Source organism: Caenorhabditis remanei, chromosome V (assembly GCF_010183535.1).
Source record: "Caenorhabditis remanei strain PX506 chromosome V, whole genome shotgun sequence".
Taxonomy (NCBI): domain Eukaryota; kingdom Metazoa; phylum Nematoda; class Chromadorea; order Rhabditida; family Rhabditidae; genus Caenorhabditis; species Caenorhabditis remanei.
The window spans coordinates 7,950,435-7,963,855 of record NC_071332.1 but is presented as its reverse complement, the minus strand read 5'-3'; the positions used below and the strand labels follow the sequence as shown (position 1 = coordinate 7,963,855).

The window sequence follows — 13,421 nt, the reverse complement described above, 5'->3', positions numbered from 1 at the left end:
TGGAATGAGACGTGTGTTTTCGTTCTTATAGTAAGTACTACTGCTCGTGAGTATCCTTTTCAAAGCAAGTTGTACCGGATTTAATGCCAGGCTTTGTTATTCAAGACTGAAGTTTACCAGACATATGATTTCTTGATCAAAAGAAAGTTTGAGCTGTGTTGGTTAGGGAGGAATCAAATCCATGCGACAGCGGAAACATGAGTAGAATTCCAGACACTCATCTAAGATTCAAAAATACTAAACTTTATTTCGAAAGCGTCTATCAAAACAAAATATCAATCTCACTCCGTTTTAAAGATTAATCATAATAAATAGTTAACCAACACCTAGTTAAGAAGTTTACGGCGTACTTCAAGTTTTCTCACTTTTACTTCCTTCATCTTTGTTGTCTTGATTGATATCCATGGTGGTCAGGAAAACATATGAAACAGGTGAATGTACTTAAGTGACATGGTGGTTGTCTCACCCACGAGTCAAATTGAATTTCAATAAAAAAACTTTTGAGCAATATCCAGAAAGAAGTTTCAGAAAGAAGGGAAAATGCAGAGCTCAAGTTGGAAGCGGGTAAAATTATCTGATTTGAAAACCCATTTACTGAAAGTTTGGATTCTATATGCATATACCTGACGACGCATCCCATTTCTTTCCTTTTCTAAATTCAGATCAACCTTCCCAAAGACATGATCAAATGTCGCCTGAAGCATCTTCCCAAAAATTTCAAGTTTCTAGATTTTACTATATATCGAAAAAATATCAAAATTTCAACTTTTGCTTTCGCATATGTGTTTTTCAAAAAACGTGGCTCGTGAAAAATAAACTTTCAAATTGTTCTTTACCCGTAATTATAGTGGACGATTTGGCGATGTGTGATACTAGAATACAATTCTGATTTCAAGAAGTACACACGGTTTAGTTCGAAATGACAATTTTATTGGAAAGACAAAGAAAATTTAAAAATGGAAATATACAAGGTAAAAAAGATTAGTCGATTGGAGCAGGGTAGCTCCGACTTGGAACTGTTTTTGTCATTTGAATGGCAGCTGAAGGGTTGGCTGTTGATGAAAAGAAACTTCTCTTCAGGAAGGTTAGCCTTTCGTTGAACATTATCATGATCAAACTAAAGCCAGAAACATTATTTCAGAAATCTAGTTTTAGCCTTACCCATCAAAAGAATGTACACTTTCCCAAATGAAACTGCCACTTATAAATGTCCATACTCGGGACGTGAATATGCCACTGAAACGTTACTTATTTAACGAAGATCTTCAAAAGAGATTTACCCGAGTTTGAAAGTGAAAAGCATATCAATCAAATAAGTCAAATCCTGGAGAATAGTTTGTGTGAACATTATTTTGTTCCTCTTCATTTTCTCTTTTATATCCCGGGAACCTAGTTCTGTTGACTTGTAAAACAAGTATATTTTCACAAAAGTTGCAATATTGAGTAAAATTAAAACAACCAAAAGTATAGCTGTTGCATCCACAACATTCGCGTATTTCTCACGACATTCTGGATTTAAATATGGGGACCAATTGAGATCAACGGAAGAGTATACCGAGAAACATTCCTTCGCTGAAAAAAGAAAATCGAAATGAAATATTATCAAACAATTGTCAAACATACGAATAGATTGAAGAAGTTCCACTACTATTCTGGAAATTCTATAACAGAAAATGGCAAATGTGAATACCTGAAACAGAAGGGATAAAAACTAATCGAATTTTGTAACAACTGGGATCATCTTAAGAACTCACAATTGTCAACTTGAGACTGAACAGAGTAGAATACATTATAGGAAAGTACATTGCACAGAACCTATTGATAGCAACCAGGAATCCGCAGTACTGTAACCCGACATAAAGACTGTTCACACAAGTGATAACAATCAAATGATAGACTGGAGGGAAGAGAGTATCACCGCTGAAAAATATCATCATAACTGGGATTTCCATTCAATTACTCACAAGATAGCGAGTGGAACAAAGGTTCCAATAAATCCCCATGAAAGAATAACACAGTTCAAGACCGCCCGATATGCGCATATCAGATTGAACGAGGTTCTTTCTAGAGGTGATGAAACGAAACTGTGAACTATAATGCCATTGCAAACTATTCCGAATATTCCGTTCTGAAAATATAACATTAATGAACCTTTTTGATTATCACAAACCATAGTCATCAATAAAGAAGCTGCCCAATTCAAAGGATCAAACAATGTTTGGGAACTCATAGTAGACAGATGATATTCATACAGAATAAATATTTTCCTTTAAAAATATTTACGAAGTATTACGCTCCGCCTTCCCGATTACTAACAATTACGCATGTCTATAGCATTAAGGAAAAGTGTTTCATTTGATCAAACATTGAAATGTAAATCGGAAAAATTTTAGTTTAGAATTCGGAAAAGCTCTAGTCAGAAATCCTGTCACATGCATGGAGCTGTTCGGTTTTAGAAATTATATGGTAATAAAGTTCAGCACAAAAAACTGGAAAGAAAAAAGAAGCACAAAAAAGAAATGATATTTAGTAAAGTCAAAAAGTAATTTTCAGAATCTATATAGCAACCATCAATTGTCGGCGCTAGACACCAAAAAATCAAGAAAAACGAAACTGATAAAGACAAAAGACAGTGTACAGTAGCCCCACTGAGGATTGTAGTCTTTCTCTGAACTTTTCGGAAACATGGCTCTTTTAATAGTTTTTGAAAGAAAATTTGAATGAATTTTCGAAAACAAGAAGAAACAAGAAGAAAAACTTTTATCGAAAAAATCAGTGATGCACAGTTGTCAGAACTTGGATAGTAGTATGACTCTTCTCATCAATTCCAAATAATCTCTTTTTGAGAAACGAGAGACGTTCGTTGAACATCACCATCAGGAATCTGTAATGTATAAACGCTTTTAATTAGAAAAAAGACTTCAATATACCCATCAACCGAATGCACGCATTGCCATACAAATGTTCCACTGATGAATGTCCAATATCTCTCGTTACTTAATTGACTGAGCTTGAAAGTGAATAGCATATCAATCAACATCACACCATCTTGAAATAAAGTTTGAAAGAACAAAGTCTTGTTTTTCTTTGTCTTTCTTTTCATTTCTCTCTGTTCGGATTCTGTTGATTTGTAGAAAAAATAGATTTTCGAAAAGGTCGCAATGTTCATGAGAATCAGAAGAACCACTAGTATAGCAGTATTGTTGAACGGATTGGGAATATCTTGCGAGCTGTGACAATTCGGATTCATATTTGGAATCCAAGCGAGATAGAATGAGGAATAGAGAGTGTAGCAGTCACGAGCTGGAATTAACGGCGGATTAAAATATGTTCTTCTTTCTAATGAACTCACGAAGAAATGTGACCAGATAATAGATATTGTCAGCCAGTTTGAACAAGAATACGATAGACAAGAAAGCCTGAAAAATAATGGAATTGAAGACTACGATAGATAGGAGAAAGACTTACACAAGTGATTTTGATATTAAAAAGTTTATGATACATAATAGGGAAAAACATTGCACAGAAACGATTTGAGGCAATGATCATTCCACTATATTGTATTATCATGTAGATATTGTTACATGAGAGAATGACAACGGTTTCGTAGTTATTCGAGAACGGTGAGGTTTCTCTGAAAATATGGAAGTGAGTTGTTCGAAGAGGAGGTTTTCTAAATTATCGTATTGATAGAAATATTAGGAATGTAGTGAAATAGATGAAAAACGTGTGGAACCTACTTTTTAGAACTACTACTCTCCTGTTATTTCTCAGATCTATTCTAGAAGATACTTCTTCTAAGATGGTTTGTCGGCCAGGAACTCACTTCAAACCAATTGGTATGAACGTTGCCATAAATCCCCACACAAGAATTATGGTGTTCCCAATGCTTCGGTAGACACAAATCAAGTTGAAAGACGATCTTTCAGTGGGTACACAAATGAAAATGTATAGGATAGATAAGTTACAAATGACGCCAAAGATTCCGTTCTGTAAAAACTGGATTTCTATTTTTCAGACTCAATGAGCACGTTACCGCAGCCATTAAGAAGGAAGAAACCAAGTTCAGAGTATTTGTGAAATCATACCGGGTAGAGTTGGAGTCCATTCTGAATGATGAATCGGTTATGGAAACATTGGCAGATAAAAGAATTCAAATGTTTCACTGTACCAAGAGGTGTTCGAATTCTCCCAGCAAAATGAGTTCGTTGGAAGTTATATATAGAGAGAACAAGTATTCTTGGTTAAGCCAGACACTACAGGGAGTTAATAATGAACTTTCATATGAATCTGAGATTCTGATTGTTGAATAAAAATGACTCAAAGACAATCTCAATCACAAGTGCCTATACGAACACCTCAATCTTATATAATTTTGGAAAGTATGGGGTTTATTAAGAAAAATAAAACGAGTAAAATACAGCTGTCGTCAAAAAGAGCATCGATCACGTTATAATTTGGCTAGAGGTACGAAACGGATGAGCTCACAAGGAAATATGGATGGCGGTAAACAAGGAAATGACGAATTACGGACAGGTTTTTGGGAATAATGGGAAAGAAAAGGAAGAAAAAAGGAATCTGGACGAACCTCAGAGCAGAGACTAATGAAGCGATGATATTCAGAATAAGTGAGAGCCAGGCACGAGTTCGACTTAATTTTCAACGAATCCCCCAGCGGTTTGGTCACGCTTTGTTGACTGTCTTGTTCTGATCATCCAGGTAAAAACTGCTCAAGGGAGGTAGCGCGCATATTTTAAGAATATTTGAGCAGACTCTATTTATACTGAGCAATACAGAGAAAAGAGAAATAATCTTTATTAAAAATGGGGAATTTTGGAATTGAATCGAATGGCTCTTCTAATTATCAGGACCATTAATGATTATTTGTGGTCGAATCTTGTTTGAAAGTTTTCTGTTGTTCTTCTGAAGATAATACAGAGGATAAGTGTTGAGACCTGCTTCACCATTATCGCAATCCGTGATTTCCACTTGAAAACCTGGAATCAAATTCAGTCATTCAACAGACAAAGACAATTTTTTCATGAACATTTATTGAGATACATTGGACATAGACTACATAAAACACACAATTATCCTACAGAACCTAAAGGATGGACTGGTGCTCGTCGTGGAACTGCAGATGTACTCGTCTCTGGAGATTCGTTGCGAGCGCAGAGAAATGAGAATCTGTCGTTGAACATGAGCATGATGAATCTGGAAAGAGTTGCATAAATTGGAACAGAGGGCGTCTTCACAAACCCATCTAGTGCGTGAAGTGACTCCCAGACTAGTGTTCCGCTGATGGAAGTCCACATTCGATGAGTACTTAGTGCTCCTAATTTGAATGTGGATGATAGATCAATAATGTAAAGAGAGTCTTGAAGAACGGTTTGGAAGAATAGCATTGCATTCTTTCGGACTCTAGTTCTTGTATCTCTGTCATGTGTATTCATTGACTGAAACAAATGAGTTTTTATCATGTTTCCATGTTCGAGTTACCCGATAGAACTTTAGAATTCTGACAAAAGTAATCATGTTAAGACAGGTCGTGCCAATAAATGTGGTCAGAACAATTATCATAATATTATCTTCGAACCAACACACAGGATCAAATGGATATTGCCACGCGAGAGTGATAGTTGAGAAGAAATAGAAACACCCGCGGGCTGGAAATAAATGGATTTACCGAATTGAATTAATCAGTCAAAATTTAGACTTCCTTCTCTCTATTTGTTTTTTCTCTGAATGAGAAGTTGGTAACATTGAATTTTGAACTCTTCAAACTCGGTTTTTTTGAGTTTTTGTTGTTTTTAATGATACTAAATTCTTACCAACATCAACCGCGGTCATATAAATAACCACTACCAATCTATACACATAAAATACAATAATCACAAATAAAGTCGGTCGAATCGCAAAGATTTTCGTGTAGTAACGGGGAAAGAAAAGAGCACAAAATCTGTTGAGAGCAACCAAAGTGATCTGATATTCGTTTCCCAGATAGAGAGACATACTTAAATTCAGATTCCACGATTCGAAGGCTTGAGAGTAGACTGAATAGCCTCTGAAAGTTGAAGGAATTTATGGCACACTGTCAGAGGATTTTTTGAACTTACAGAAGAGTTGAAGGAAGAAATACACCTAAAAATGTAGTGACGAGAATATAAAAGTTAATGAGAGCACGGAAAAAACAGATGAGATTGAAAGAAGTTTTATCAGGGCTCACAATGAATACATGGACAATCGTGTAGTTACAAATTGCCCCAAATACTCCAATCTGAAACTCAAAATACAGTTTTTGGGAAGAAAAAGATATATAGACTTACCACAAAAGTCAATATCCCTGAAATGAGATTGACATTGTCTTTATAGTTATAAAAGTTGCTTGTAGAATTTGACATAGTGCTCATTTCCAGCTTGCATGGACAAGAAACTGGATGTGAAGTCGGAGTATGCGCGGTGTAAACGCTGTTTATTTGCGAATTTTGATCTAATTATAGGTCGAATTTCTCTGCCGAAACATATCACAGGCAAATCACTCGCCGATTGGTGACGTTCAGAGACTAACTCTTTTTTGCATGGAACTTTTAGTTGTGTTGTTCTGACAATGCACTAGATTAGGTCAAAGTTCTGATACAAAATGCTATATGAGTCAAGTAAAACTGGATGTGGATAGTAGTGAATCTGAGAAGCTGTTTCCGAATAACCACGTTAATCTGAAATTTATGAGCTTCTCATTTCTGAGGTGGAGATGACTACAATGTGAATATTCAAAATAGTACAGAACTCAGTTTACTAAATCAGAGAGGACTTGGTCGTAATCAAAAAATTACACAAATCGTATTTCATCTCATTTCAAGAGAGTCAAATCAGGCTGTACTAATGTTGAGCAGCAGCAATTCATAAGGTGGTGAGTCAAATTGTACTCATTGTTTTCTTTTTTGAAAAAATCTTTATTGATTATAAACAGTGACCATGAAACCTGATTCAGGTTGTATACCAAAAAACAAAATTGAATAAAGTTTTACTTTATCGATGGAATGGTTGAAACTGAAATAGTTCCTCTTCGAAGTGGTGAAGGAGTCGCTGTGACTGGAATTACGGAAGAGTTTGAGATTTTCTTCTTGAAAAATGAAAGCCTTTCGTTGAACATCACCATAATGAATCTGTAAGACAACCCTTAACCATTCCATCTGTGACTTCTTACACTCACCCGTCAGTAGTGTGCAGCAGTTCCCAAATCAATGTTCCACTAACATACGTCCATACTCTATGGGTACTCCAAGAACTCAGTTCGAAAGTAAAAGTGAGATCAATCAAATATAAGGAATCTTGCATCATTGTTTGCAGGAAATGGATCGTGTTCTTTCTCATCCTCTTCCTAGTATCTTTATCTTGATCAGAACTTCGTTTCTGGAACAAAATATTAGTAAAGAAATTAGTAAGTTTCCATCAAAACTCACTCTATAAAAATGAAGAATCTTCACAAAAGTTATCGTATTTAAGATAGACATTGCTATGAAAGTGTAGAAAATAACTACAAGTGCATCGTCTTCCCAATCAGCACACTCCTTTGCATCGCTATAGGACCAAGCAAGAGCTTTTGTGGAATACAAGGCATGGCACCCTTTCACTGGAAATTAAATCAATATGTTTATGTAAATAAATGGAACAGTACTTGATTGAGGCCAAAGTTCTATAATTTTCTTGACAATTCTGTAAATGTAGATAGCAACCAAAACAATAGTTGTGTTGAAGACAGAGAAAACTTTGGAGTATTTCATTGGAAAGAATAGAGCACAAAATCGATTCAAAGCCACCAGCACTATCTGATATTCATTTCCAAGATATAAAGTGTTTGATGTGTTGATTAACCAAGATTCGATGACCGGTGGGTATGGGGAGTAACCTCTGGAATATGGAAGATGGATATTATAGAATCTTCTCTTCGGAAAAAAAACTTACAACATTGTTTTTGGGAAAAAGGTGATCATGAAGACATTGGTTAAAATAATAACATTAGATATCGCTCGAAAGAAACAAATCAAATTGAACGCCGTTTTCTCGGAGTTTTCTTTCAAATAGATGTAGACAATCGCGGAATTACAGATTACTCCAAACACTCCAATCTGAGTTTTTGTAATTGAAAAGTTTTAAAGCGAAAAATTGATAGGAACTCACTGAAATTATTAAAAATGCAACAAGTAAATTAAGAGAATTAGTATAATTGAACTCCTCGTTGTCAATCATTCTTTGTTCTGAAAGAAAGATTACGTGAAAACTGAAAAGTGCTTCTGAAAGGGAAGGAGGTTTTCCCCCTGAAAAATGGACTCTCTCATGGCATTCTCAACAGTTCTTTGTGACGTGGAATCGTGTGATTTATATGGAAAATATGGGAAAAAAGAAAGGGAATAGAAGTTGAACTGATTTTGTGATACTCTCTAGTCACAATGAATGAAAAGGAAAAACAAGGAGAAGGTAGTAATTAGAAGCTTCTCGTGAATTAGGAGTACCCGAGAGGATAGATAATGAATTGGAGAGTTGGAGAAATCACACTCGGCTCATGGATAACGTTTGTTGTTTACTCTTTTGAACAAGAGGCTGAGTAATCGTTGGTCATATAGAGAATAGCAAGGCAACTTTCCTTCTGAATTGGTGGTTGTAAAAAATGTTGAGCATAAGTGGAATGTAAAGTTCAGACAATGTGATTCAAAATTGGTAACATTCTTTGAGAACTCTAGTTTGCTGGAAATTTATTTTTTTCTGTTGCTTATTTCTTCACTTCGTTGTGTTCGCGGTTTTCCTAAACCAGAAAAATTAATAAAATATCATAATTCCCTTTGTCTGCTTCAGAAAGTCTTTCACCTGCATTTCAGTTGTTTTTAGGCAACCAATTTTTGCTTGGGTATTGTGATTTGATCAAGCGATTCATTTCCTGACTGATTATTCTGACCTGTCCAGCCTTTTAGCACAATCTGGTGGGCGTAGAGACGCCCTTTAGTAAACAAGAAAGTACTTTCCTAATCTGGATTTTTGGAACGATCTTTCAAAACAACCAAACTGCTATTCGTATAAACTGGAACTTTTAGAATTGGAACAGTTAGTAATTTAGGAGTTTTCATCTCAATGAAAGATATATTTCAAGTTCTTAATTTCTGGTAGTTCATCCAACAATCGATAGCGTAGTATTGACTGCATTTTGCCTTCCCGATTGAATATTGGTAATTGAAGGTGTTGGGTGAAATCTCTTCTTGAGAAATGACAGACGCTCATTAAACATCATCATGATAAACCTGAAAGTGTACTTTTCCCAAAGGCATTTTTTTCAGGCACCTTCTAACCCATCAACAGAATGAACGAATTCCCATACTAATGTTCCACTCAAAAATGTCCAGAATCGATGTGTGCTCAGTCCGCTGGAAGAAGTAGCAATTAAACTCAGAATGTGAGTGAAATCTAACAACCTTAACTTGAAAGTGAATATCAAATCAATAAGATAAAGAGAGTCTTGAAATATTGTTTGAAAGAACAGAATGATATTTCTCTTCATCCGTTTTCTCGCTTCCTTATCCATTGGATTCCCGTCATTTCTTATCTGTAAACTAGAAAATATTTGGATCGGTATAAGAGCAAACAAACTTTTACCCAGTAGAAACTAATAATTTTCAGAAAAGTGACAACATTGATAATACTCATTGTTATAAATGTGTAGAAAATTACTTCTAAAATGTTATCATCCACTTCACATTCTGGATTTGGATCGTAAATCCAAGAGAGAAACTCTACTGAGAATGACGTATAGCAATTCGTGGATACATGATTGTCATGTTCAAAGATAACTTTGCCCAAACGAAATGAATATATCACGGACAGAATGACTAATGTAGGTATAAAGCCACAGAGAATGGAGTAGTACATGGGTAGGAATAAGGCACAAAAACGGTTTAATGCAACCATAATAATTTGGTATTCGTTTCCAAGATAAAGAGTCAAACTGAGATGGATTAGGAATGACTCCAGAGAAGCTGAGTAGATGGAATATCCTCTGAAGTGGGATGAAGATTTGTGAGAAAAAGGGAATTTATTTATTTTCTCTTTGTTTACTCGTTTCGTGTAAAGATTTCAAAAATAAAATATTCTGAAAATCCATCTGACCTCAATTTGTCTGTGAACGTACCCAGATTTTATTTATAATACTCGTATTTCTGTTGTAATTCAAAATTTCCCTGATTTACCACACTTACATCATTATTTTTGGGAAACGGATAAGAACGTGGCTGATAAAATAACGACATTCGACGCAGCACGGAAAAAACAAATCAAATTGAATGCAGTTTTTTCTGACTTCTCCTTATAAAATATGAAAAGAATTGATGAATTCGTAACCACGCCGAATACTCCAATCTGGAAATGTAAGGCTTCCATCTGAAACATGGAAATATCAACTCACTATCAAAACCAAAGAAGCTGAAAATAAACTGAGACCGTCATTGAAAGCATCCATTTCCTGATAAGAATCTGAAGTGAAGAGACTAGAGCTCATTTTGTTAGATCAGTCTGAAACTGCCTCAAAATAAAATCTAGTTGGGTAAAATAGGATAATTTTCTTGTCGAAATTATAGGTCTCTGAATTCGTCAGTCTTTTTAGAGTTTGAAAGATTAAAGCAAACGGAAATTTGTTTTTTATTGGTCACTTCTTCATTTTGCATGATGCATGAAAGGAAAATTAAAACTAGCATTTATATAAGTTTGGGTTTTTGAAATAGCTTTTTTTTTGTTTGAATATAAGTTTCTACAGTCCCAATTCCATTCAACCACGTGGTGCAACGACAGGTACTGAACGATTGAACGGAGTTCTTGTTGACTTTTCTTTGTCAAATAATACGACTCTCACAGAGTTTGTAACTTCTAAAACACGCCAATCTAGAAAAAAAGTTGTTTTTTTTAATAGCAAAATAGCATATATCAAGTTGGTTGTAGTGTTGAATTCAAAGATTACTGTAGCGTGGAACACATCTATTAGCAACCCAGGTCTATTAGCAACCCAGGTTAAGACGGGATAACTGCAAGTGGGAGAGGAAAGGTTGGAGAGATTCTTCAATTATCGGTCAGAACTTTGTCACAATTAATTTTCCCGCTAAAAACTAGCATTCAGCTGAATACTCTTCCAAAAAATTTTTAAAATTTTATTGAGTTGAATAACAAAATGTTTTGCATTGCGCAACTTTTCAAACTTAACAAAAACCAGAAAAAGTGAAAGAATTTGTGTGAGATCTCAAAAGAATCAATTCCTGTCCAAAATTCAACTGTCACCAAAGAAGAGTTCTTTCGCAAACGACGTGAATCCGATATTCTCGAAAAAGTCAGCAATCCAAACGGCTTCTTTCGATTCACATGCCATTTTTGACATTGTTGTTCCCATCAAAATCAGACGACCAAACCTGAAAATCGCTGATTGGACGTGAATTAAAATAGATAGAAACCTGTAAATTGCTTTCTCAAGTCCATCTTTTTGAAGCATATAAGCATAAAGTTGTTTGGTTATTTCCACTCGTTCAGTGTTGATTTCATGTTTGGCTTCAAGTGACACATCCGCATCTGACGAAAAATTTCAAAAAACAAATGATAAAATGATAGTCAGAGTTACCTGGATTCAAGAAAGTAATAGCTTTAAATGCGGCGAATTCATTAAAGTTTATTTCCATCTCCCGGAACGGTTTCAATACCAGATCCAACACTTGATACTTCTTCCGATTAAGACCAGCAGGCCTTGTAGGTTCATGGGTTCTATCGTAGTAGGTACCATCTGGAAATACTACGGTATCGAGTCCATGGTCTGGAGAGGTGTAAACTTGATTCAGAACCGGTATGACAATGGCAGCGTGGCGAACCAATTCTGCCTGAAAAGGAAGAAAAAGTGATGCGACTGATAGGGAAGCACCGCCCAGACTACGGTAATGAAGGAGAGTTCACTAATTGATCCCTGACGTATCCAATTACAATAGCGTTTTCGATTTTTCATTCCTAGATTTCCAAGATTTGTAAAAACTTTTTAAAAACTCACCTTGTCATGATAGGACATCTTTTTGAAAGTACTGAACGTTTTTGCATATTCCGTTAGCACAAACCAGTCTCTTTCGTGCCAATAATGATAGTCATCCTGGGTTATAAATCTCAAATTTTCACAAGTGTGCCGGGGACTCTGAATGGTTTGAATTTCAGTCAATTCAAAATTTTTAAAATCTGAGAACTCACTACGGTGGCATGTTTGCTCATAAAAATCGGATCATTCAGAAGAGATTTTGAACAAAGAGCTTGTTTCAAACTTCTTTTTGGAAGATATGAAGAAAGTCGAAGTTCGTTTGCTCTGAAAATTTCGGAGGTTTCCTCAACAAAACGGATTTTTAAAAAACATACGACTTCTCCTTGACAGAAAGCAGATTCAAAGTGTTTTCGAAAGTTCTGACCGGTGAGATTTGTCTTTCTGGACTTCCACTACTCGATTCATCACTATTTATTTCCGTTGTCAGTTGACGTTCTGGTTTTTTATTTCTCTTCGTGTAACCAATTGGATCTCTTGATGCTTGAAGGGCAGATCTATCCATTCCCACTTTGAGACATTTCTCGAATCGACAAAATCGGCAAGCACAGCGGATACTCTTGTCAACAGGACAGTTTTGATCGAATTGACAAACGAATTTCTGTTTTTTCATAACTGTTCGACGGAAGAAGGTTTTGCTGAAAATATCAGAGTGAGCTTAAGAGCATGGAAGAATCAGCTTACCATCCATTACATGACGGAATTCCATAATGATATCCACTTGAGAAGTCTTGACACACGAGACACAGCTCCTTGTTTTCCATGAGAATGAAGTTTGAATCTGAATGTTTTCAAATAAGATAAAAGACACGAGGTCTACAGAAGGACAGTTCAAAGAAACCAAAAAGAAATCAAAAACAGATCAGAAATAAAGAAAAGTAGAGGAAACGGAAAATGGAAGAAAAGCTACAAAGCTAGACAATTTCAAATGATGCTGAAATTTCTGTCGCTCCGTCAAACCGATCAAAGTCAACTTCCATCAACATTATTATTTTACAGATTATCTAAAGTACACAATATCAACAATTTACACACATTTTGACAAAAACGTGTACCGAAAGCGGTCTGCTAGAAATAACACATGGTGACTGTTGGAAATAGAGAAGAAGGGAAAAAGACAGATAACTATCAGTGTCCACGAAGTGAACTGTGATCATGTTCTCCTGTCTCTCGATTGGAGAAATGCAGTCCACACGTGTTTCTTATCGCCCAGCGAACCAAACATCGATTAGTGAGATATTGAGAGAAAAGAAGGGTGCATTATGAGTCCGTTCGTGTTGTCTTATCTTACAGATTCATATCTTTTGAGGTGTGGGAAGAA

General features: G+C 35.6%; 5 protein-coding genes across 5 annotated transcripts; 1 reads left to right on the top strand and 4 right to left on the bottom strand.

Moving 5' to 3' along the window:
- Positions 1 to 981: 981 nt before the first annotated feature.
- GCK72_018065 (uncharacterized protein) lies at positions 982 to 2,230 on the bottom strand (the record flags this gene model as incomplete). The annotated part of the gene is made up of 7 exons (XM_003114329.2): positions 982 to 1,117; positions 1,162 to 1,236; positions 1,281 to 1,572; positions 1,624 to 1,690; positions 1,755 to 1,920; positions 1,965 to 2,128; positions 2,171 to 2,230. 7 exons carry the CDS (start codon positions 2,228 to 2,230, stop codon positions 982 to 984), a joined length of 960 nt encoding a protein of 319 aa, XP_003114377.2.
- A 542-nt stretch (positions 2,231 to 2,772) lies between these two features.
- On the bottom strand, positions 2,773 to 4,108 carry GCK72_018064 (uncharacterized protein; the record flags this gene model as incomplete). Its single annotated transcript, XM_053732375.1, has 6 exons — positions 2,773 to 2,884; positions 2,931 to 3,303; positions 3,353 to 3,419; positions 3,469 to 3,634; positions 3,827 to 3,990; positions 4,037 to 4,108. The coding sequence occupies 6 exons, from the start codon at positions 4,106 to 4,108 to the stop codon at positions 2,773 to 2,775; spliced, it is 954 nt and encodes a 317-aa protein (XP_053581288.1).
- Positions 4,109 to 4,549: 441 nt separating this feature from the next.
- Positions 4,550 to 5,232, top strand: GCK72_018063 (uncharacterized protein; the record flags this gene model as incomplete). Its single annotated transcript, XM_053732374.1, has 2 exons — positions 4,550 to 4,628; positions 5,102 to 5,232. 2 exons carry the CDS (start codon positions 4,550 to 4,552, stop codon positions 5,230 to 5,232), a joined length of 210 nt encoding a protein of 69 aa, XP_053581287.1.
- On the bottom strand, positions 5,091 to 8,250 carry GCK72_018062 (uncharacterized protein; the record flags this gene model as incomplete). The annotated part of the gene is made up of 11 exons (XM_053732373.1): positions 5,091 to 5,456; positions 5,500 to 5,666; positions 5,832 to 6,064; positions 6,117 to 6,277; positions 6,327 to 6,468; positions 7,029 to 7,166; positions 7,214 to 7,413; positions 7,464 to 7,633; positions 7,679 to 7,911; positions 7,966 to 8,129; positions 8,182 to 8,250. The coding sequence occupies 11 exons, from the start codon at positions 8,248 to 8,250 to the stop codon at positions 5,091 to 5,093; spliced, it is 2,043 nt and encodes a 680-aa protein (XP_053581286.1).
- A 3,052-nt stretch (positions 8,251 to 11,302) lies between these two features.
- Positions 11,303 to 12,864, bottom strand: GCK72_018061 (uncharacterized protein; the record flags this gene model as incomplete). The annotated part of the gene is made up of 7 exons (XM_053732372.1): positions 11,303 to 11,441; positions 11,484 to 11,598; positions 11,648 to 11,900; positions 12,065 to 12,202; positions 12,256 to 12,367; positions 12,418 to 12,738; positions 12,785 to 12,864. The coding sequence occupies 7 exons, from the start codon at positions 12,862 to 12,864 to the stop codon at positions 11,303 to 11,305; spliced, it is 1,158 nt and encodes a 385-aa protein (XP_053581285.1).
- Positions 12,865 to 13,421: the final 557 nt, after the last annotated feature.